Below are 26,285 nucleotides of genomic sequence, written 5' to 3'. Positions count from 1 at the left end.
CACACATATTGCCATCTGTATTTGCATGTATGTGCAAGTGAACATTTGTTTGTCCAGTTTAAAAAAACATATTATGGGATTCACAAAAGGCATAGAAAAGTTTTTGCTAGACAAGATCCATGAGTGTCTGAAGATTTGCTGCTTTCCAGCATTACAAGACTTAAAGGCTTCCACTCCACTTAGTTTGTTGAGGATTCACGGAAGCATATGACTTTTAATGGCAGAACTAGTATACTTTAAAAAAAACCCACAGAAAGGATCTCTATCAAATTATTATGTCCTTTGCAGCCAATCTGTTGAAGTTGTGCCTTTATACAGATGTAAAAGAGACATGACATATCTTCTTCATCGGTTTAAGTACTGATAATCTCTGGTAATACTCCCCGTGGATAGCAAGCAGATTGCAGTCCTAAACTACAAAGCCTTAAGAAATCCTTACGAAAATAATTTGTTAAAAAGCATTGAACTGTAGGAATAAAAACTGAAATATGCATCTAATTTCATATCCTGCAGAGCTATGAAAAGTATTAGGTTTGTCTTGGTATGTAAAATATTACACAGCCAATTACAATATTGTGATTTTTTTTTTTACAGGATTTAATCATAGCAATCCACTCATAAAATACAATCTAAGCCTATTTTGTGAATACTGAACAAAATCAGCAATAAATTAAATTAGATATTTTAGTTCTTGATAATTGTGTTAGACAATTTAAAATTCCTTTCCTATCTGGGTATCTTCCTATCTAAAATTTCCCTTCTATGTAGGTATTGCCTTCCTATCTTCCTTTTTGCTGTACAAGAATATCATGCAGGAAGCAGGTGGTCAGGTTATGATCTGCTGTTTGACAAGACGATTTGATTGTCCTGTGCCTGTTTCCTGGCTGCCTCCTGGCCCTGAAGCTCTATGTTGGTGTATCAGGCTCACTGTATAGACGTGTCCAGGTTACTCCTGGTCCGCTCCATACAAAAGGAGGTGGCTTGGCTTTGCCTTTGACCAGCAGAACAGTTGTGTTCCATTGCTGGACTCCAGGCAGCAGCTCATGTGTGGGTGGGTGCGTGCATAGTGCACTGGAGAGCATTATCCGTGATGTTTCCAGGAAGCAATGTATCTTCTGGACAGCCCAATCAGTCTAAGCATGCACAATAAATCCAATAAATCCAGCAACTCTGGGAAACGTCAGATTGGCTGTGCATGTTCAGATTGACTTTACTGAGCACAGGCAAAACCACAGGTCATCTGTTAAGTCCACAGCCTTCCTCTAATATGACTCACAGGTTTGAGGAACATGGGAATAGTGCAAATGTTGAGAAAAATATGCTAAAAATATCATAATACTTATATATCATTAATGTGCCCAACTTTAACTGTTTTGAACATATTTGAGTATGGGCTTTGTAATTAAAATGAAGATATCTAAGCTAAGAGATTTAGAGAATTTAATAAAGTGGCTGGCAAGCCTACAGGTGGTGCTGATTCTGGAGAGGAATTTGTATTAATTAGCTGATTATTAATGTCACTATTCTTTTTCCAAATAACAAACCCCCAAACCCTTTCCGTAGTGTGAAGGGTGCCTTAGGAAACACACTGCTCTGTAGGAAAAGGAACTGTTTCATACCAGTTCTCAAAGCTTTCCAGGAATCAGCCACTTATTACTTTTGGCTTTGCAAGTTTTTCTGTAGTACCTGAAGTTAATTTCTGCATGTGACTCGTGGCAGATCTCTGGCTCCCTGTACAGTAAATTTAGCTTGAGGCATTGCCTCTGGAAAAACTGAGTCAGTGTGGTGGTAACTGGTGGCCCGAGGGGAACAGCATGGAAGTCTAGCCTAAAAGATTACACCTTTCCTGAGTTTAAAAAAAAAAAAAAAGGGGGGGGGGCAATAAGAACCTTGGAAAAACGTAGGAGGAGAAAATGATAGTTTCCCATATGCAGAATGTATCCACTTGGCTGGGCACTCATTCAATAACCTTTGCTGAGAGATAGTTGTGGATAATACATGTAGAACTTTCACAAAACAAGTAATTTTTTTTTTTTCAACCCTGTGTCATGGTTTAACCCCAGCTGGTTACTAAGCCCCATGCAGCTGCTTGCTTACCCCCCCCTACCCCCCAAGGGGTTGGGGAGGAAAATGGAAAAAAACTCATGGGTTGAGATAAAGATAGATTAAAAGGATAACAAAGGAAAATAATAATAATAATAATAATAATAATAATAATAATAATAATAATAATAATAATAGTGATGTCAAATGCAATTGGCTCTACACTGTGCACCAGTGTCTACTAGAGCCTTATACTTCTGGGGTTCTGATGTTCCAGGCCATCGAATCCACACACTCCAGTAAACCTGGTTCTCGCTTTCCTCCACCTACTCCTGGTCATCGTATTCATTACCAATGAATGGATTTGTGTGGTGCACATGGGTTCAAATCCCATCATTGTTACTCATTTCTTGTAAATACAAATCTGAAGCTCCTTCCATAAGATCAGAAGTAAGATCAGTGCTACTCTGGGGAACTGCCCATTGGAGACTAGAGTAGCAATTTTCCTGGAAGAATCCCCATTTGAGATTGTTTTGACTTGCAATTCACATACCCATGCGTCTAGGGTTGAAGTAGGTTTTCCATCCCACTTCCTCATGTCCTCTCCATGGTCACAGAGGTAAAACCACAGGGTGCCTCATGGTGTGCACCCTCTACATCCTCTCTCTTGAGCAGAGGAACTCTCGATCCTAACAGCTGAGATACTGGTCTGTACAAGTGGGGAATTGGACACATGCTCTTTGAGTTGCCAGACCTCCTGGGACAGTTTCTCAAACAGGTTTACAGATTTTTCAGTCTTTCCACAGCTGAGACACAGGCCCGTAGGGAGGAAGAGAGATTTTCTTCGTATTGTCAGAGTTGGCCAGCCACTTCATCCACCGTTGGTCCCTCTTCATCCTTCTAGGCCAGTACTACCAATAAGTTTGCATATGCTGGTGGTGCACTCTGTACAAACCTCCGCCACACGGGTCATGTGCATTGGACTTCATCTGGATCTGCGGGTAAATGCACATTGTCCAGGTCATAATAAACCACCTCCCGCACAGCTAATTCCCTCAGGTACTGGATACCTCTCTCCATGGTGGTCCACTTGCCTGGGTGACATACAGCATCTTCTTTGAAGGGATACCTTTCCCTCATGCCTGACAAGAGTCACCTCCAGAGGCTGAGGGCTTGTGTCTTCCAATTGCCCTGTCAGTGTTCCCTTCCCTGGACAGGGATCCCAGTTGCTTGGCTTCCCTACTCTTTAATTCCAGGCTACTGGCCCAGCTATCCCAGCATTGGAGCAGCCAGGTGACAAGCTGCTCGCCTGGACAACGGCTGAAATCTTTTTGCATATCTCACAGCTCACTCAGGAATAGGGATCCTGTTATCTCTGGTTCTGCCTCTTCCTCCTGTTCTCGTAACGGCCCTGCTTTGTCATCCTTTACTAAATGAGCCGACTTTCATGTCTGTTTCTTCTTGTGTATAGGGGCAACTGATGCCAACATGGGTTGGTTCTCTGGTTCAGCTGCATTGCTTATCACCAGGGTTTGAGTAGCCACAGTGCATGTCACCAGGGTTGATCTCCAGGTAGTATTCTTAAATAGTTGTTTGACCCTAAACAAGACCTGTACCACATTCAGGAGACCTAGCAATAGAAGCATGCTGGTCTGTACATCTCAAGGATGTTCAACATTCTCAACAGCTGTTGTAATTAGCCTGGAGAAGAAGGGGAAGGTGAAAGAAGGTGTCTCCCTCACATATTGGCTCTCTGACGAGAAAAAGTAAAAAGTGTAATTATCAACAGCTTCCCACAGATGGCTCCCGAAGTATGGAGATGAAACCGTCGCTATCGCTCCGCTGCCACCGAATACAGATTCAGATGCCTCTGAATACAAATACAAAACTGGTCTGACTATCAATGATTTTATCATAAGCCAGTAGTACACTGAACAGCAGAGCAATAACCGTAATGCAATACTCAGAGGTGACAAACCACACACAAACACCAGTATATATGACAAGTAAGATGTTACATGACACAACTCTGAGAACAACTCTGTGAACAAAGAAAACAACGTTGTGACCAGTGGACCAGTGATGATTAAACTGATATAATGCATGCTTATAACAAATTTGTTTTAATACGCTCTGGTTAGATCGGTCGTTATCTCAACCCTTCATGCCTCACGTTGGGCACCAAAAAGGACTGTCGTGGTTTAGCCTCAGCCAGCAACTGAGCACCACACAGCTGCTCGCTCACTCCTCCTCCCCGTGAGGGGATGGGGAGAAGAATGGAAAAGCAACCCATGGGTTGAGATAACGATAGTTTAATAGGATAACAAAGGAATAATAATAATATTAATATTAATAATAATAATAATAATAATAATAATAATAAAGTGCTGCTCAAATGCAATTGCTCACCACATGCAAAAAAACCCTGATGCCCAGTCTGTTTCCAAGCAGCAAATCTGCCTCCTGGCTAGCTTCCGCAGATATATACGGAGTATGATGTCATATGGTATGGAATATCCCTTTAGTCAGTTAGGGTCAGCTGTCCCGGCTGTCCCCCCTCCCAACCCCTTGTGCACCCCCAGCCCACTGGCTGGTGGGGTGGTGTGAGGAGCAGAAGAGGCCTTGGCTCTGTGTGAGCGCTGCTCAGCAGGAACCAAACCATCCCTGTGTTAGCAACACTGGTTCCAGCACAAACCCAAAACACAGCCCCATACCAGCTACTGTGAAGAAAATTAACTCTGTCCCAGCCAAAACCAGCACATCAGTGCAAATTGCATTTCATGTTCCCAAGTCATGATTCTTCTACTAGCAGAAAATTGCCAAACTTTCACAGTAAAATATCATAAAGCAAACTGATTGTACAAGCAGTGCTTCCCAAAATTATTCCTGTTTTGAATAGTGACAATGATGCGTTACTTTTTTTTGGTCTTCTCTTTCAAGCACTACTGCTTGTTTTTTGCCTTTATGAGGCTCCAAGGTGTAATCTTGGCATAAAGCAAGAAGGCAGGGTCTGTCACAGAGCGTGAGTTGGCCTTTAAAGAAAGTTAATAACTAATCCATCAATCTTAACATTCACAAAAAGAGGCAGCACAGTACTTTGTTATGATGGATGCAGTATTCTAAAGGCCAAATTCAGAAGTGTAAATGATAGAAATTAGGCAGCTTTGCTTGTGTTTGGGCTCCTAGCCTTTGGCTGAACAGACTTAAAGCAAGATGCGAAACAGAAACAGTTTCATTCCAATTTGTAAGAAAACTCAGTTTGTAGATACATAACATGGAGCCAGAAATGAAATAAAGAATTAGTCTTTAAGTTAACCTTTTATCATTTTGTCATACTACTGTACTGTTCTTAGATAAGTCTTCAAGTTGTTTTAACTATTTCAGCCTCCTTTTTGTTCCTTTGGACTTAAAATGGTATGTTTGAAGAGAATGTACAAAGGTATATCTTGTATATTGATTCTGAAGCTCAGTGAAATCAATGAATGCCTTAATATATCAACTTCAAGAGGCTGGCATCAAGCAATGGAAAAAGATATATTTAGAGAAGCCTTAGAAGAATACAAAGCATAACTAAGAAAAGTACAAAAATGTCTTAAAAGATATGTCAATTCAGACATATTAAAGATTGTTTTGGATTAATCTTTGATTTTAGCTTTGGTACCTGAACCTTTTTTCAGCTAATAAGGTCCTGTGGGATGAAGAGGTATTTTTGTCTGATGCTTGAAGAAGTATTTGTGTTTGATGTTCTCTAGACATTGCCAGGCTGAAAGAGATACCACAGTTCCAGAAAGAGTATACTATGATGACATGATGTTAGAGGAAAAAAATCCAAAAACCCCTTAATGAAGACATTGTGACCCATTTTACTTTCCTGAGCTCTGACTATGTGGAAGGCCTTAGCAGAGAGTCTTATCCCGTCATATCCTGGAGATTAGTCCCAGAAGCTTTCCCAGCCATATGGAAAATCTACCAAAATCAGGTGTAAATTCACAGTTCAGGACAGAGATATTGGCAGTGTCTCTTTTTTTCTTCAGAGCAAAGCTCCTCCTGTTTTTCTTCAAGTACTTGTATTTCCTGCTTGCAATTATTTGTGGCAGTTTGCAAAGAGCCAGTGTGGCTTTGTAATATTTGTTAGCCACACATACTGACAAGTTGTAATAGGATAAGGATACTGCTGTGAGAAAGGATCTGATTTGCTCTCCAAAGTGCGTACCTAATGCTCAGTAAAAACTGAAATTAATACAGTTGTAGATGTATATAAAAGCAAAAAAGCACTAACAATTAATAAAAATAATTCTACTTTATTTGCATGTGTCTCTTAACAGTGCTACGTGCCTTTACGGTGCAAGCTCATCGTGTCTCGGGTACTGCTTAGAGTGTAGAAGTTTGCAATGTCTACACCAGTGCCTATTTCTCAAATGAAAAATGGAAGAGTGCCTAAAAAGAGGCAGTGGAAGAATGTCTTTAAATATAAAACCATCTGCTTTTGCAATTGTATTTTCATTTATTTGGCCAACATAGGTAAATTTAGTGTGATACTGATATCCTGTCTTCTTCCACATCTTCATTTTTGGCAGAGAGCTTTACTTTATCCAGATCATGTTGCAGTTAATGAAATATCTACGCTATTGACAGCATTCTGAAGTGAAAGGTATTTCCAACGATCTAATGTTTCTTTTTTTCCCCTTTACATCAGAATGCCAAAGTGAAAAAGCTTTTATTTTTAAACTATTTGCTATTAAATCCCTCCCCAAAGCCTTTTAATTCATGTTTTAATACTTCTTTCCAAGAAGTTGAAAACATTTTTTAAAAAATGATGCCTTCTCCCCAGCAAAGACAGAGAAAACAGTTCTAAATCAGATTGAGCCTCTATATTATGGGGACCATCAAATCCTTCACTCTAGCAGTCGCCTCAGCAGAGAAAATATATTAAGGTAGTTAGAATCATTTTAATTAGATTGAGGTCCCATATATGGCTGTCTAACTTTTTGAGGAACAGAGAAAGGGCAATAATACATCTGAAGGTCATTGGAGTCTCTCTAATAGACTGTGATACTCAGACCAATTGTTAAATAGAGGAAAAATTGAGTTCTGGGGTTAACGTGTGTCAGCACCCAAAGCAAGGACAGGATTTTCCTGTTTCTGGTTAGGATCAGTTCCGTAGGTTTTCCTGCAGTGCATATCTCAAGCACTGCAACAGATTGTAGGTGTGTGTCCATTGCATTAGCAATCCCCTTTTATAACTGCAAGCAAAGTTTATTCTGAAGTTATAAAGGTCACCCTAGTAATAGCACGACTGGTTGACATGACATATAACCATGACCTATTTTATAGTTCTCTTCAAAGGTTTTTAATATTCATCAGAGAAAGTATGGGAAGTGGGTACTTTATTTACTCAGTGAAAGCTTATAAAATAGCTATATTAAATTTTTTATATAGGTCTATGATTTTAATTTATTACCCTTTGTTGTTGTTTCTCAAATATATTGTGTTCTGAATGCTGTTGACAGAATAACAACATTTAATTATACCATAAGGCTTTGTTTATGGGCAAACCATTTGAAAAGAAAAAAAAATTAAAACATTTTTTTCCTCAAGTTTAGCTCTGAAACTAAATTTGACCTGGCTGCATGAAGAAACCTTTATTTAGCATGCTCAGGCAAGCAGCTCTCTGTCTCCTGAGAGATTAGCATTGTAAGCAAGTTATGCAGGTGACTCAAATCCAGTTAATCTCAGATAGAGAATGTTAATTGCATTGGCAATGGCATTCACTCTGATCACTTTATAGCTGTATAATTAGGTATTGGACATATTCAAGGGGTTGTCTGAGTGATACAAATACAGGAAACAACATGAGCGATAACTTGTTCTTTCCTGATTCACGCTGTGCAAAATGCAGAGATGATGAAAAATGGAAATAGCAGTTATTGGTATTTGCATGTCCTTGCTAACTGGGATCTGCACTTGCATAGCTATTTATTTTGTAGCAAATTCTAAACTGTTTTGGAAAATACACAATTTCGAGAAGCTGATCTGAAACGACCATGTATGTATACTCCTAAATTGCTTTGATGTGGAATCAAGTGATTTACCTAATGACCTTGAGCCATTTAATGTCTTGTCAGCTGGGTTCTTCTCAAAATATGATAGGAATTTATTTTCCCATTTCCTATATAAGAAGCTTTACGGCCACAGGTAGGTAGCTGTTTCATAAATATGCATAGCTTCGTTTCTTAGCTGTTTACAGACAGCTTTGATAAACGTATTCTAAAATAGTTTTTGTATGCAGACCAAGCCAACATACAGGCACATGCAGAAGTATTTAAATTCAAGGGTCTCTAAATCACCTATGAGGATGCTGATCTGGATCTAGATTTCTTGGTTTAGGATTATCTTTTGAAAAACAAATGCCATAATGTAGAGTGTAGTGTGTATGAGCTCAGAGCAGGGTTTGACCATAGCCAGCAACTAAGCACCATGCAGCTGCTTGCTCACTCCCCCCTGCCCCGATGGGATGGGGAGGAGAATGGAAAAAAAGTAAAACTCATGGGTTGAGATAAAGACAGTTGAATAGGACAGAAAAGGAAGAGAAAATAATAATAACAGAATATACGAAACAAGTGATGCACAATGCAATTGCTCACCACCTGCTGAAAATGCCCAGCCTGTCCCTTAGCAGCTATCGCGGTCCCCTGGTCACCTCCCTCCAGCTTATTACTGAGCATGACATCATGCGGTACGGAATATCCCTTTAGCCAGTTGGGGTCAGCTGTCCTGGCTGTGCCCCCTCCCAGCTTCTTGTGCACCTCCTGCAGAAGGCTTGTGCCTCCTCGCTGGCAGGGTCTGGGAAGCTGAAAAGTCCTTGACTTAATTGTAAGCACTGCTTAGCAACAACTAAAACATCAGTGTGTTATCAACATTATTCTCATCCTAAATCCAAAACACAGCACTATACCAGCTACTAGGAAGAAAATTCACTCTATCCCAGATGAAACCAGGACACAGGGGTTGGACTAAGCTCTTTTTAGGAGAGAAGTTGTGAGTAAGATACTGTTGCAACTTAGAGAAAGTTTAATTAAGATATTCCCTTCTAGATCCATATAATTACAGACAGGCCAAGTGCATTGCTTAGCATTAAGGTTAACAACTAATGCTTTGTTACTTTGTCCTGTTTTAACAAGTCTGTCAAACCAAAAGGCTTTATCCAAAATCTTCCATGCCTGGTGTCTGCTTCAACTGATTACTTTTTTAAAAATTCCCAATATAATTCATTCTTTCTTAAGAATGTTGAAGTTCCTGCAGTTTGGAGGTGAAAGGGGTAATTATGGGAAATGGGGAAGGATTTGAAGGAGAGGAATGGAGGAAGCTTTTTGTCCTGAGAAATGCAAGTCCCTCGTATTGAATAACAGGGACATAAAATTTGATGGGAAATAACTACACGATGCCAGGGATATAGTATTTTGCTTGCTTTATTTAATTTTCAACAAATTTAGCCAATTATGCACCTCTCAAAACAAAAAAACAAACAAACAAACAAAAAAAACCAAAAAAACCCCCAACCCATCAATTCATACACCAGAGGCACCAGGTAGAATGCAGGTCTGAACAGCATTTTCCTGCAACTGCAGTTTAATGCTGCTGTCACACTCCTGGGCTGATACTTGGTTACACTAACTGAATTTTCTTTTGTTAATGTTTTGGATGGGCTGTATCTAGGTGGCACAGAGAAAAGAAGCTCCAGTTCAAGTGTAGTTCAAATACATAGTGGAGAAGAGTCAGTTTGCTCTCAGGTACAAAGAAGTGAGAGGCATGGATAGTTGGAAGGGAGACGACTTGGACACTTGCTGGGTTCCAGCTGTGAACAACAATATTCTGGGCTAGGAGGAGACAAATTGGCGAAGGAAGCAGTCTGCAGCTGGAAACAGCTGGCACAGCCAGTGGCTGGAACGGAGAAAGAGACTTGAGGCACTGTCACAGGCTGGCCAGGACACGTAGGTGAGGGTAGGAGAAAACCTAGCTGGAGATGGGGAAGGGTCAGGAGACTACATGTACAGGGAAGGAAAAATCTGATGAAGCACACACAGGACAAGGAGCTGTAGTGAAGGTAATGTATGACTGGTACACAGACTTGAAATACAGAATAAAGACTGAGATTTCAATGTGTGGGGACAGACTAGAACTGAATTTATGTGCCCAAATGCTGCTGGAACCTGCAGATCTTGGTCACGACTAGGAATGGGACAAAAGCAATGGCTTGGGAGAAATGAGGAGAAGAATCTCTGTGTGTTAGACATGTTTTTATCTGTAGCATCTAGAAAAGTGTTATAGATTTTTGAACACGTCTGTTCTTCTGCTGACAAAATAAGTTTTTCCCTGCCAGTAGGTCCCCCTGCTAGTATCATGGAATTCCTATGTGATGCTGTCGCTCATTTACATAATTATTAACAGGTGGTTTTGTGTTCCATATTTTCTGACTTAATAATCTGATTTGTAAAAGTGGTGAACATTTTATCAGCTGCAACTGAACTCAATGGAAGCTGAGCTTTGAACACAGAAAATTAATGCTAAATAAAAAAAAAAAATTGGCAGTTTTGTGTCTCAGGTTGAGCATCAAAATTTAGCAGGTATTTTTTACCTTGCTTTCTTAGATCTCCATCGCACTTCAGAGATGAGCTATGAAAACAAATGAATTGTTTATGAAGCATTAAGATAGGTGTAATGGAGGTCATGAGGAAATTAATAATTCTGTCTTTGAAGTGAATTTTGAGTAGTATGACAGGAGGCCACCCACTAAATGGTACAACTAAAGCAAAATATTAAACACCTGCTTATTAAATGAATACCAACAATCTGGAGATGTTTTGGGAAAAAATAGTATGTGATCATATAATTGCAACCAGTCCCAAAAGGCATAAACAGAAAGGGAGTGATTAAAGAGCATGCAGACAGTCTTGGTTCTGGCACTTCTGGCACTGAGGTGCTGCATGCTTGGTTTTGCAACCTTATTAATGTTCTTTTAATGTTTTTTTAATTATTATTTGGATATAATAAACATGGATAACCAACCCATAAACTCAGTTCTGTAGTTATCAAGACAAACTGAGTCAGTATCTGGTATTGCTTCCATCTGTGTGAATTTTGAATAATTTTTTAAATGACATCATAGCCTTCAACTCACTGAGAATGAAATGCAAAATGTAGTACGTAACCAGTTTTAAATGTCTTTATAATAAATCCATGTCTTGAGTGGAAATACTGCTTCATACAAACCCAGTCTTATAATGGTTTGACTCTAGCACAAATAATTTATGGCAATAAAAGTGTGGTATGGCTAGGAGAGGACAGAACAAAATTTATGCAATCCAAAGGCAACTTGGAAACTAACCCCAGTGACATCCTTTCAAATGAAATTACCGGTACTTTGAGTTTGTACCAGTATAACTGAGATCAGATTGTGGCTCTCCATCTGGATTTTAAGCAGGCCTGTACAACATTATGATGATTAATAATATTTGTAGCCGTGCAGGCTAACATAACAAGGGTAAACAGAACTTATCATTCAGACCTTAATTTAGTTTTCCATGGTGAAGTTAGCAATGGGGACTAGGGAAGCTCTGACCTCTGTGCAATAGTCCACAATTGCCCGAGATGCATAACACGAAGTTTACATTTTCCTCCGAAGCATCAAGATATTGATTATTGCCAAAGGCAGGCTACCTCCATTAGCAGCTCCTATATCACTATAGCAGGTGTGAGCTTTTAGATCATGCTCTGTATGCAGTGGTGCAGAGCCAAAATGTTCACACGGAAGGGCACGGTCTTGGAGCCTTCTCCACTGGCGTGGGAGGTGGGCAGTCCGTGCTAGCACAGGCTTCCTTCTGGTGGCACTCAGCTCTTGCATGAGGGCCGGATGCGACAGCCACTGCCTCTCCAGCCTGGCAGTCGTCTTCCCGGCTCTTTATGCACATCATCAGTTCCGCTTGTCTGAATTTGTGGAGCTCAGCCTCCTTTCTTCGTTCTGTGAATCGGTAAACAAAAAGATGCTGAAAAGTCAAAAGTGTTCATTTCAACCCTCTGACTCACTAAGGAATTTTAATGTCTCTTTCAAGAACGGCCCACGTTTCTCAGGAGACCGATTAACCAAGTGGTGCTGGAGGAGGAGGCCGTGGATTTCCGGTGCCAGGTGCAGGGGGATCCCACACCCACAGTCCGGTGGAAGAAAGATGATGCAGACTTACCGAGAGGAAGGTGAGAGCAACATTCCTGTTCCCCACACTTGCAAATTTCAGTTGTTGAGTAATACTGGAATCACTTCCTACTACTTATTGTTTGTTATTTGACATTATGGGCAAGATTTATTTCCCGTATTGCTGGTCTTTGGCATTACAAAACCTGTTCCAGAGCCAGCTGAGCAGGGAAGCCCATTCTGGATTGAATTGTCCAAGGTAATGGATTCCTGTGGAAGGAAGAAAAATGATGCGTAGTTTTGTGAACACATGGTTATTCACTGAATTTGCTGGACAAAAGTAAAGATGTTTTAGGAATGTACTGGTGATAGTAGCCTTCTAATAACATACTGATACCAAAGGGGAGAAACTTGGCTGGAGAGTTGCAGAGCCGCTCCATTGCACTAGCAGGATGAATCAGAAGCAGAGGGCTGTCGTGGGCCTTGCTGGCTCCTTGGCTAATGTCTGCTAGGTCTCAGAGGGGAGCCTTCCTCTTGAGGAAACAAAAGAACAAACTAGCAGAAGTGGAAAACAAAGTTGAAATTTGGAACAGGTCCCTTGTATTCAGAAAAGATTCACTGAATCTGGAACAAACGCAGAGAAAATTCCATAGTGGTCAGGGAATGAGAGTCTGCCTTATAAAAGGACATTAAATTAGTTTGGCTCCTTTCAGCTAGCAGAACAGAGTTTGGTCCTCACTTTCTGAAACTCTTTCTAGTTTTGGTGCTGAATCATTATTAGGTTAAAAAACCTTTAACACAGAAATAGGTCTGGGAATAGAAATGAGAACCCAGGTCTCCATAACCCAATCAGTCTTCTGGCCCTGTGAATCCCAATTCATTTTTGTACAGTGCTTTTAAATTCAAGAGCAGACATGAATACTGCCTTTTTTTTCCCCCACCACACTTGATTGTTCTTTCCCATCAGTGTTCCCAGTGTTATTCCTGGGAAGTTGCTGATGGAATTTGAAGAAAGTAAAAAAAAAACAAAAAAAACCCAACAAAACCCCTCTAGATCTTCCATTCTTCAAACAAGTGCTTTAATCACTGGACTTATGTAGGCTGGTTGCCAGTGTTATTTCTGCTTCTCCAATCATGATCTTAAAAAAAGAGCAGCTGCAATGGTGTTTGTGGCTAGTTTGTGTCAGTATATACTAAGTGCGCTGTGAGGAGACTACTAGACTGGGCCTAACTAAAACAAGTTGGACATTGCTGTCTACTTTCTTTATCACAGCATGTCTTACATCTTTACCCAAACAAGGTGAAAAACGTGTTAAGACTGTTATCTGGCAGTCTTCATCCACTTGCTAAATATGGTGCTTAGTGTCACATATGCTTTCATGAAAATCGATGGCAAAATTCCTGAGAGTCACGCAGCACTTAGTCATATTTGTGTCTTGGGTTAATATCTTTTGTTTCTCAGTTTCTAAATCTTTGACAAAATCCTAAAACTCAAATTGGAGAATACCTGTTTTAGTTTCCACACCCTCAACTCTATAACATGTCGTATGTGAGCATGCAATTCTTCAGTTAAATATATTAATGTAATGATGCATAATCTAGAAAAAACATTTCTATATAAGTAGAGATATGCATGTACATATATAGAAATACTTACATTTTAAAATTAATTTACTTGCAATTTAAAACAAATTAAAAAATCACATAGCTTTTTTGCTAATTATATTGATAGATGTGTATGCATGTAATACATAAAATATTATTTTGAAGAGCAGACTTTTGGATCCAGGATGAATTTTTCTCTTTGCTTGCTATTTAACTATGTATTGCAGAGTAGTCCATAGTAAATACATTGTGCTTCTGTGATTTATTCTTACTATTGTGCTGCTTCTGTTATTTCAAATCATGTCTACTTCTAGGTCTCATAAGACAAAGTAACAGATGATGAATCAACACTGCCTCTGGTTAGGTTGCACTTTTATTTGGGTTTTTTCAGTGACAATGTTCCTTCTTTTTCTTTTATATCTTACTGTGAAAAACACAGTAATATGTGCTTTGAGGTAATTTTTTCTGTTCATTCATGATATATTTCTAAGGAAGAAGAAATGAATTAGGAACCTTAGAAAGAGTTTTCACTGGGCTTTTAACTAAAAGTAGAGGAGGCTCATCAGATACATTCTGATCATAATCAAGTTCAGGCTCAGAAACTACTCACAGTGTTTGCAGTGTTTTTACGCTGCTGTTTAACATTTCATTAACTGTGTTTTGGAGTCTTAAAATAGAAAGTGGAGGTATGTCTTCATTTATGTCAACTTCCCAGAACATTACAGGGATGGGTGAGGGAAGGGGCAAGGTTGCAGAACCCCATGCTGGAGACCACCTTGAGTGACAGGGGACTACCACTGCTGCTGCCCATGTAGCACCGACTGAGCCACATGGACTGTGGTCATCTAGTAGAGCCCAACATCTACACTTCAAAACCAAATACCTTTGATGATCAGGACTGTATCTTTTCTCTTCTAAAATGTATCATTTGCATAGCAACATACGTGAGCAGAGTCTTCACTGTCCAAAAAGTGGAAATTTCCAAACCATGCTGCATGATGCTTAATCAAGGAAGATAAACTTGGAACATCTAAAGGAAAAGCTATTGTTTTTCCTGGATTTTTTAATGCAAGAAAAGAAATTTGCTCAGGTATAGTCAAAATGAATATGGATGAGAAAATTATAATATAGCAATTTTATAAATTATGAGGAAGATTTCTGGTTTTCCTCCTTAATGAAATGGGAATTTTTTTTTTCTTTCTTGAGGTAAAACCAAAATTAGCTTTCAGCTTCTGAGCTCCTGTATTTTAAACATTTTAACATCTACAGTGAAACATGAAACTCTCAAGGAATTCCCTTTGTTATTCTTCCTATGTACATAAATCCTTCTTCCGAGCAGATATGTGCAGCTATTTGTCTTATAGCTTTCAATATCAATTTCCTGTTTTTGCAGCTAACAACCTTCTTTGCACATCTGTCTGGTCCTGTTTTTTCAGTAATTGCCTTTTGCCTTCATCCCTAGATTGCAACACAGTTATAGCAGGTACCTGTTTCAACAATTCTTGCAAATTTTTAAATTTGACTATTGTTAGTTCAACTTTCAAAAGTGTCTAGTTTAGTGATAGCAAAGTGGGATAAACTGAATTAGTATGCATTTTGTTTCTGTAATTTGCTCCTGGTGAATGCCAGAATCAGACATATTGGATCTGTAGTCTTTCAGAAATCCTCCTCTGTTCTTCCATCTTACTTCCTTTTAGCTTTTTAGTGACACATTTGAAAGCAAAGAGAAAAGTAATCACAGTAATTTCTACTGACAAATATAAACAGCATTGCTGCAACGATTGGTGTGTTGAGTAATAATTGGAAAATAATTTCAGCTTGTTACAGTTTTAATTATAAGGGTCCCTGGTGAACTTTAAGCATCTTCAGTTGCAATTGGATTGAATGAGAAAAAAAAACCCCAAAACTTCTAAAGAACTTAGTATGTTGGAAAATATGACTATTTAAAAAAAATTGCATTTGGCCATTTTGTTGAATTGTCTATGTAATTACCCAGAAATTTATGAATAATCATCATATAAAACTGAGAACAGATGGACATAAGTTTATTCTGAGGGTGCAAGGCTTCATTGCAAATCTTAACTACTTTGAATTGATGATCTAAACCAACTATGATAGTCTATATTTTGAATTTTAAAACTTAAAGTGGTTCTTATACTGGAAGTTTTCAAAATGCCTATGAAATATAGGTCTCACTAACAGTCAAAGGACATTACTTTTCCAAAATCCTGTACAGGATCTACAGGATTTGACCTGACTTGAGATATCAAATACCTTGGTACATTTCATGGAACTCTTCTGTGTATGCTTGGGCAGGAATTACGAAAGCTATAAGAAGGACCAGGTGGAAACAGTGTTGTGGTTTATGTATGCTAACTGTTTACATAGTTCTTTTACATTATTGTGATAATGAATTAAATTCTTCAGACTTGAAAATTCTATTTAGAGCCTAAACCAATCCCAACAAATTAACAGCTTGCTATTAAAAATGTTGATACTGTACCAACAAGGAGAGATAAAGTATAATGTGAAATCTGGGGTGTGTAAAGTTTTTTTTCCAGAAGCTGTTCATTTCGAATCAGTGACCCAAGACTGAAATGCATTATGAATCAAGGGTAGAGGTGCATGGTGTATATTTTATTTTAATTGCTCTAAAAACTCAGCATCCCACCATAGCTTCCACAGTACACAAGGGCTAGGGAAAATTTATCAAGTATGACTCGTGTCAAACTACTGCAGGTGAACAGGAAACTATGCTAAGGCACAAGGAAAATAAGGAGGTGATCAGTGACAGCTAACATGGCTTCAGTAAAGGCAAATCATGCCTGACAAATTTGGTGGCCTTCTATGATGGCATTACAGCATTGGCGGATAAGGGAAGAGCAACTGACATCATCTGCCTGGACTTGTGCAAAGCATTTGACGCTGTCCCACACAACATCCTTGTCTCTAAGTTGGAGAGACATTGATAAATGGACCACTCAGTGGATAAGGAATTGGGTAGATGGTCACACTGAAATTGTTGTGGTCAACAGCTTGATGTCCAAGTGGAGACCAGTGACGAGTGGTGTTCCTCAGGGGGTGGTATTGGGACCAGCACTGCTTAACGTCTTTGTCGGCAACATGGACAGTGGGATCGAGTGCACCCTCAGCAAGTTTGCTGACGACACCAAGCTGTGTAGTGCGGTTAACATGCAGGAGGGAAGGGGTGCCATCCAGAGGGACCTTGACAGGCTGGAGAGGTGGGCCCGTGCGAACCCTGTGAAGTTCAAGAAGGCCAAGTGCAAGGTCCTGCACATGGGTTGGGACAAACCCAAGCACAGCTACAGGCTGGAAGGAGAATGGATTGAGAGCAGCCCTGAGGAGGAGGACTTGGGGGTGTTGGTGGATGAGAGAAGCTCAACATGAGCCAGCAATGCGTGCTGGCAGCCCAGAAAGCCAACTGTATCCTGGGCTGCTTCAAAAAAAGTGTGACCAGCAGGTCAAGGGAGGTGACTCTGCTCCTCTACTCCGCTCTCATGACACCCCACCTGGAGTACTGCGTCCCGCTCTGGGGGCCCCACATAAGAAGGACATGGACCTGTTGCAGCAAGGCCAGAGGAGGGCCACGAAGCTGATCAGAGGGCTGGAGCACCTCTCCTATGAGGACAGGCTGAGAGAGTTGGGGTTGTTCAGCCTGGAGAAGAGAAGGCTCCGGGGAGATCTCATTGCGGCCTTCCAGTACCTGAAGGGGGCCCACAAGAAATCTGGAGAGGGACTTTTTACAACAGCATGTAATGATAGCTGAAGGAGGGTAGATTTAGATGAGATGTTAGGAAGAAATTCTTTACTGTGAGGGTGGTGAGGCACTGGAACAGGTTGCCCAGAGAGGCTGTGGCTGCCCCCTTGTTCAAGGCCAGGTTGGATGGGGCTTTGGGCAATGTGGTCTAGCAGAGGGTGTTCCTGCCCATGGCAGGGGGGTTGGAACTAGATGGTCTTTAATGTCACTTCCAACCCAAACCATTCTATAATTCTATGATATCATGGGTCACCAGTCTTATGCCTTTGGATGAAACATTAGGTTCTATATTTGACAAATAGAGGGTTTTTCTCATTATAAGTGGCACAAAGAAATGGCACAAAATTTGTCTTAAAGCGACTCAGACAATTGTGGCCATGCCGAATGACCAGCACCTATTGAAAATTCAATAAAAAATGTCTTTATACATGAAGTCTTTTTCCATCCACATGTTCAGGTAGCTTTAACTTTGTCTGCTTGGCCAAAATAGAGATTATACTTTCCTGCTAAGAAGCTGAAGGTCTCCTGTGTGGTGAAGGACTCAATACGGCCTGGATCAACTTTTGATTCATCTGCTTTTTAGTCCTGGTAACAGGAAGAATGTGATACTATTTGAGAGCCTCCAGTATGAGAGTGGCAAATCTATGACTAGCAATTTAATAAAATTTGAATAAGGTTTGTACAGTGTTTCATGTCTTCAAATTTTCTAGTGAAGCCAAAGAGAGCAGCTGCATAGTCTGTAATTACATAGCAAGTAATACAGATTTTTTTTTTTTTTTTTTTTTTTAGGAAGTGAAGAGATTTTCAATTACAAGTTAAAATTTATGACACACCATAATAACTGTTTAAACCTTTTACACAGAAGAAGCTAGCAGTGCCAGCTCTTCGGGAGAGTGAGGTTAGCTCAGCAAATGTATTTTTCAGTTGCCTTAAAAATGATTGAGTAGCAATCACATGGGCTTTTTTTTGCATTCCAGCCCAGAACAGCTGGTTTCGCTCAGTAAATACATCTTTAATGAAATTACAACCTGCTCTTGTAAGTTGCATTTACAGGCACTGTCTGATTAGATGAATATTGTACTAGAGATGAAAAGTGGCAACTGCACCAGCAGGAAGAGGTATTTGTTTTACGTCACCCATGCAATGGGAGTGTAGGCAGAAAAAAGCAAGAGTGATGCTTCAGAAAGAAAGTGGTGAGTAGTTTACACAAAGTATATTGCTAAGTGTTAAGAGATTGTAGGTTATTAAACGAAACAGAGCAGTGTCACACAGCAATGAAAATCATAAACAGCACAGTAAGCTTTCTTAGTTGCTAAAGATTAGGAATATTCATTAAAAATTATTTAGGAGGATGCATTCTTTTCTGTTGTTGAAAATTACACATATATTTAAATTAAAATATATTTAATTGTCATTATTTGCTGAGAACCACAGATTTTATATTTATTTTGATTAACTGCTGTGACAGACTGAGGTTTAACTGTAACTGCAGGTGAGAGTTTAGACTTAACTTGTTCTAAGATATATGTTTGCTCCAGCAACAAAAGTCTGTGTAGATGTTAGTCTTGCTACGTTTGGCCTCTTTGTGCCTGAAAAGTAATTGCGTACGCATAGTCCGAGCATAAATACTGTCTGTCACACTTGTGATACATGTGTGTTTTCAGTGTCTTCCAGGTGCAAATGGATTTAAATGCAACTGACAGCAAACCTTATCCCAATAAACTCAGAAAAGTTAGATTTTTTAAGAGGAGATCCAGAAAGGGCCTGATGATAGCCAGAGATGTCCTGCATTTACATTTCTCTGTGATCACAGAATAAGGCCCTGTAAGCCACAGAGACAGTATTTTTTAAGAATAAACACAGTGCTACATAGTTCTATTTATATTCTGTGGATGGGATAGTGAGATATTTAACTGCAGCCTCCTCTAGATACAACCAAGGGGAGAATGACCTTTCAATGAAATATGAGTTAATAACACTACAGCGCTGTGTGCTTTGGTCGAGTTAATCTCTGTGCAGATTGTAACAAAATGCAGTCTAATATGTATTGAAAATTAATTAAAGAATGTGTTTTAGTAGTGTAATGGATATAATCTTTGGTTACATCAGCAAATTTGTGTTGCAATTAATAACAATTAATGGTTTTAAATAAAGGGTCAGGGAAAAAGGATGTTTTTCATATTAGCTGTATCACGTGTACTATTTATCACCTCTGGTTAGATCCAGTATGATTTGCATGCCCATCTTTTGTTTCCTAAGCTAAAGCATCAAGGAGAGATTAAGTCCCTTTATGAGGAGCATAGGGGAGAAGATTGGATGTTCTTAACAGCTTGTCAAAAGGAGACAGTGAAAGGAAGAGGTTTAATATGCTATTTGTATTCTTACATACATCTGGAGGGAGAAGAGGTGCTTTGCAGAGGATGTTGTTATCTTGGGTTTAATACAGCACACGGCTGGCACAGAGCAAGCTGCAGTGCAACTTGCAGAGAGTCCATGTAGCCTAACTGAACACAGGCAGATTTCAGTGGAGTGCAATGTAAGCATTTTTTTAGCTGTTGTGTTGCATCATTTGAGAAAACTCCTCCTGCAAAGCCAGAGGTATCATTTTGAGATGGAGAGGTGATGAGGGGTAAAAGGGAGGCAGGGGTTGGTTTATTTTTGTTCATATAGCATCAAGATGTTGTACCCCAGTGCTGATGGGGTACCCCCTGCTGTTAGTTCTTTTGGTTAAGAATCCTTCTTCTCTGATTGATATTTTGCCTGTCAGCGATCCCTTCCTGTTCTGCAAGTTGAAAAACATTCCTTACAGTGTTCTGAGGAATACATGGCCAAGTGAAAGTGTAAATTAGAGTATTTTTTGACATTTAAAATCCCTGAAGGCACGGCACTGAATAATGTCCTGTAAACACATCATCCCACAGTCACCCCAGAGGTCTATAGTCTAACCCAGTAGTTATCTGCCATTCAATTTGTATGAAATATTAAATGCTGTGAGCAAAAGTGTTAGATGTGTGGCTCTGCTAGACTGATCAGCAGAGAAACGGTTAATAACATTGACATTTAAATTGGCTTCATGTTAAGTGTCAGTTCTCACCACAGAGCTGAAGAAGAGCTATTGTTTCAGGCAGTCTGTTTGTGGATGCATGAAAACAGTCTCCAGTTGCTTACATAAGGGTCAAGGTTGGGAAAATAGCTTTACAACTCCACGGACAGCAACCATAAAGGAATTGTGTCAACTAGCAGTCCTGCCTACATGTTTTCTCTTTGTGCTATGTGAACCATTGGTGATCTACGAAGTGATCACTGGCAGTGCACTTGAAATAGGATTGTCACGAGAGAACTGTTTGGTTTTTATTTTCTCTTATTTAACATCCTAAAATTGTTACATTTCAGAGAATTAATGAAGTCACTAGCAGAGTTCTGAAACAAAATTTAATGCCAGTAGTAGTAGCCTCAAACATTAATTTCTCTGAATTTTCCACTCACGGAAGACTGCAGTAAATAAATGGTCTTGCAGGAAGGAGACCTAAGAAAACTTAATGTAGAATTTCACTCAAAATACCCATTCTATTGCTCAAATCTTTCCTTAGTATCAGAAAAGCAGAATATACTAAGTAAAAACTTAGTAATTACATAGTTTATACATTGTATTTATAAGTTTCAGAATATTGAGGTAGCCTCCTTTCTTGAAAAGTATAAGGATATCAAACAGTTTAAGCTCATTATTATCAGTTTATTAACTATTAAAATTATAGAATGAAAAAATATAGTTAACTATGCAGTTTTTCAGTAAAACCCTCAGGAGAGCAGGGAGAGGGAAGCTGGTAGTTACATTCAAATGGGAGTAAGATTCAACAGATCTGACCACATCGTAGGCACTACTGGAATGACTGGTCTGCAGGGATTTCTTCTGCTTTAACACATTTCATCTCTGCATGGGGTGCAAAAGTTGTCATCTCAGTTAAAAACAAACAAACAAAAACTGTCAGTGAAAATACTGCAAGGTTAAAGTTTTAACCCTAAGAACTACTTTCCAGTTCCTATTTGTAAGTCCTATGTTGAGAATTACTTAACATTAGCAAAATGTACTTTTTAATAATATGACTTCTGGCTCAACTGTAATGTAGAAGCGCTTCCATTAAAACATTAACATGACTTCATCTTTAATTACCTCTTCAAGGTTGGTTACTGATTCAAAATACAGATTAGAAAATATTTCAGTTAGTTCTTTAACAAGTTTATCATAATCATTCATCATGCTTAAGGCAAATAATAATAGACAGGCCAACACAAATTCTGTTTATTTCAAACTACTTGTAATCTATGTGCTCATGTTAAAAAAAAAAAAAAATGCATCAAGCCATATTTAGGGAGTGCAAGATGCCAGTCTGGGCTCAGATCTTCTTATTGTGTTCCAGTTCTTGCAGTATCATTTCAATTTCTTAAAAACCAAAATGGACAAAATCAGTATTTTCTGTTTCCTTAAAATTAATTTCAGTGGCATGTGCTGAGCAGATAACCCTAAGAATCAAGGGTGCTTTTCTGATGAATTTATGACATGGGCATTAATAATATAGATCTCTCCAAGTGCCTGACAAATGTGTCTCATCTGTGAGGGAAAGGACTACTTCTGGTGACAGGAGGATAGGTCTCCATGCCAAGTCATTACATGGTCTCTTAGCTCATACTTCCACCGACGTTCCAGTTTTTGAAATGTGGAGCTCTGTCTGGAACTAAAATCAAATCAGAAGCCCATTTTGGGTAATTATCATGTGGTAATTCCTTATGAGTACTTCTCAGTGCAAACAGAGATGTAGAGGTAAAAAATGGAGCCTGCATCACTTTAGATAGAGTTTACCGAGTCACTGATTCCCAAACATAGGATTTGTTCTTAACTTCCGTGTGTTTCCAAATTATTTCAATGCAAATAAAAAAGCAGTCTCATTTTTCTTTCTTGGGTCTCCTCTGAGCACATGGCTACTGTTTTTGCGAGGCACTAGTTATGTGTATTTGCATATGTATGTTTGTATGTAAAAGTAGTACTGTATACTGTAATGCTTCCAGAGAAGCTGGAAAACACCATTTCCTTGGACATAGGTATGGTTTTAAAATTTTGGTCCAACGACTGTAACTGTTAGATACAGCTTTTATGAGATTTAGGCCATTTTATCGAAAGCCTCGGTTTAAGGAACAGTGCAGTGTGAATTTGTGTTTTATGTTATTGCAATTGAAAGCATCCACCATAAAAAATTACAAATAATCTCCTGATAACAACCCATAAAAGATTTTGGACTAAAGCAGAACCTGCTGTCAGTATATTTTAAGAAAATCAAAATGGTGAATAGTAACCTGTGTTCATAGAATCATAGAATTTTAGAATCGTAGAATGGTTTGGGTTGGAAGGGACCTTAAAGATCATCTAGTTCCAACCCCCCTGCCATGGGCAGGGACACCCTCCACTAGACCAGGTTGCCCAAAGCCCCATCCAACCTGGCCTTGAACACTGCCAGGGAGGGGGCAGCCTGTTCCAGTGCCTCACCACCCTCATAGTAAAGAATTTCTTCCTAACATCTCATCTAAATCTACCCTCCTTCAGTTTAAGGCCATTACCCTTTGTCCTATCTCTACATGCTGTTGTAAAAAGTCCCTCTCCAGATTTCTTGTGGGCCCCTTTCAGGTACTGGAAGGCTACAACAAAATCTCCCCGGAGCCTTCTCTTCTCCAGGCTGAACAATTCCAACTTTCTCAGCCTGTCTTCATGAGAGAGGTGCTCCAGCCCTCCGATCAGCTTCGTGGCCCTCCTCTGGACTCGCTCCAACAGGTCCATGTCCTTCTTATGTGGGGCCCCCAGAGCTGGACGCAGTACTCCAGGTGGGGTGTCATGAGAGCAGAGCAGAGGGGGAGAATCCCTTGACCTGCTGGTCACAATTTTTTTGAAGCAGCCCAGGACACGGTTGGCTTTCTGGGCTGCCAGCACGCATTGCTGGCTCATGTTGAGCTTCTCTCATCCACCAACACCCCCAAGTCCTCCTCCTCAGGGCTGCTCTCAATCCATTCTCCTTCCAGCCTGTAGCTGTGCTTGGGTTTGTCCCAACCCATGTGCAGGACCTTGCACTTGGCCTTCTTGAACTTCACAGGGTTCACATGGGCCCACCTCTCCAGCCTGTCAAGGTCCCTCTGGATGGCATCCCTTCCCTCCTGCATGTTAACCGCACTACACAGCTTGGTGTCGTCATCAAACTTGCTGAGGGTGCACTCAATCCCACTGTCCATGTCACTGACAAAGATGTTAAACAGTGCTGGTCCCAATACTGACACCTGAGGAACATCATGGAGCACTAAGCTGTTACTTAACTCTTTTTCTGGTTTGTTGGAATAAGCCCAATGAACCATTTTATGTGACTGCTTGCATATATGCCTCGCACTAAGAAATTCAAAGTAATGTCACGTTGAAGGTAATGTTGCATTGCCTTATACCTTTCTCTGGTATGAATGGCGTAGCCAATGAATAAATGGGAATCTGGACACATAGATGTGAGTGGCAGCCGTACCGTCAGCTCCTTGGGGATAGTTCCCTAGTAGTTCAATTTATCATAGCTGTAAGCCATGTCTTAGAGCCACCCAGCAACAAACAGCCTTGATTTCAGGAGTGCAGTAGAGTAATGTGACACCAGTGCACACAAATGTATAAATTAATGCTCTCTCTGTTGCTCATTCAGGTTTTGCTAGAGAAAAAGAAATCAGAGACTCCTTTACCTGTCCCTCAGAAAGCTGTCTCTCACATAGGTTTGTGCTTCTTTCTTCTTCCACTTATCAATGCATGAGGTGGAAGTGAAAAAAGCCCAACATTTCTTGTAAGGGAGATGGCAGTCGGGGTGGCGGCATCACTGATGGGAATGGAGGCTCTTCATTCTGCTTCTGGATCATGCAAGGCTGAATGAGGTAACTAGCTCATGCTTCCTATCTCACAGCAGCTTCTCTCTGGCTCCCTCCATCTGGCACAGACAGTCTAGGAGCCAGTGAAAAGCTGTGGCACTATTCTGGGAGCTGAAGTGCCAGCGCCACAAAATAGAAGTGGAGACAGAAGCTTAAGCCTCCTTAACTACCTCCTGTTTACTCGGGTTTTGGCCAGTAGCATCTCTCTATTTGGGCTCCCTAATCATTGACGTCGTCAGTAATCTTGAAGCTTTGTGTGTGATTTGCAAAATAGCCTGGCAAACAGGCAAAAGAAAAGAGACCAAAGTAATTTTTGTGCCATCTCTAAAAAAAAGGAAAGCCTACAAAGCCTATGTACAAAGATTCTGTTATTTTTTTTATTTATTTCTTTATTTACAGTAATGGTTTAGAAGAAAATAAGTGCCTAGTATAAATGGTTGTAAATTTTTTGAGGCCAGTGGCATCAGTTCACAACAGTTAAGATGTGTCTTTTTCTTTTGCAAACTCCCTTTAGCAAGAAATATGTCTTTTTGAGTTGGATTTGTTGAATTCAGTAATGCATTGTCACAACTTTAAAATACACAGCTGCAGCAAGTGCATCCTTGTAATACCAGTTAGATCCACTTGGATCTCTAGAAATTTAATGACTCCAGCTGCACAGTTTTGCTACCTGTGCATGCAAAAGACAAAGAGGTGCATATATTTTTGTGCATAGCGCATGCACTTTTTTTAAAAATCTGGAAATCCAGGGGTTCTGTGAAGCACTCGGTAAAATGTATATCAAATGGAAAAAAACCATATTGCTAAATCTCTCTAAGTTCAGTAAATTCTCTCTCTTTTTATTTGATAACCATGGAAGATTGGTGGCTGAGTATGGACAGATAGACATTTGGATGTGGGGAAAAAAATGATAACTGTGACAAACCCAGTTTAATTCAAGATTATTCTTAGATGCTTAAACTGATGCATGAATCTAACCTCAGTATATTAATTTGTGATACTTAAAAACAGTTAAAGTGTTTTGTTTTATTTGTTATTTGGTTGAGCAGATGGTAATGGTTTTGACACAATTCAGTTTTTTATTTTTCTTCTTTTCTTTTCTTGAAAAAGACAAGGCTCTTTTTCCCACTTTGTCACAGCTGGTTACCAATCAATCTCAATTCACGGTACAGTGATGATAGCACATGTTGTTCAGGGGCCAAATCTGATTGGGTTGCATTTTCAGCAGTGTTTCATATCAAAAAAACCCCATGTCTGTATGGCAGTGACTGTCAGCACACTATTGTACAACTGTCATTAATCAAAACTAGCAACAATGAATGCATTCATATGTGCCAGAGACTGCCAGATTTCACTCAAAATCACCCAATTTCTATTAGAATTTCCTCACCAGCAGTGTTTTCTCATCTGCTTGTTGTTTCTCTGTTTCTTTCTTCCTTTCCAGTCCCCCCCGCCCCCCCTTCCTTCTCGTGAATTAAAGACAGACTTGCTCTAACTATTACTTGTAGGAGAGACATTATGTAACGTGGTGCCCCAAAGTGGCTGGTTTATATCTAGGCACAGGCTGACTAGCTGTTTAAAAGACCTCTCCCAGCTCAGTCTGGTGGCTGAACTCTAAGCTGCACTGAAAGGTTAAGCACCTCCAAATGTTTAACAAAGAGAAGTGCTTAAAATCAATTAGATGGCCATAAACATGTGAAACTGATGTCTGACGCCCTGTGTTTTTAGCTGAATGTT

The 26,285-nt window shown here is 39.8% G+C and overlaps 1 protein-coding gene across 17 annotated transcripts in view; it reads left to right on the top strand.

Annotated features, from left to right (window-relative positions):
- The window catches only part of ROBO2 (roundabout guidance receptor 2), a 485,452-nt gene that overhangs the window by 327,706 nt on the left and 131,461 nt on the right, over positions 1–26,285 (top strand). For all 17 annotated transcript variants that reach the window (XM_054847356.1, XM_054847298.1, XM_054847318.1 and 14 more), the window contains exon 5: positions 12,153–12,291. In XM_054847356.1, coding sequence (XP_054703331.1) covers positions 12,153–12,291 — 139 coding nt within the window. The remainder of the gene's footprint in view (positions 1–12,152; positions 12,292–26,285) is intronic.

This window comes from Grus americana, chromosome 1 (assembly GCF_028858705.1).
Source record: "Grus americana isolate bGruAme1 chromosome 1, bGruAme1.mat, whole genome shotgun sequence".
NCBI classification, from domain to species: domain Eukaryota; kingdom Metazoa; phylum Chordata; class Aves; order Gruiformes; family Gruidae; genus Grus; species Grus americana.
This window is presented reverse-complemented; position numbering and strand designations above follow the sequence as displayed.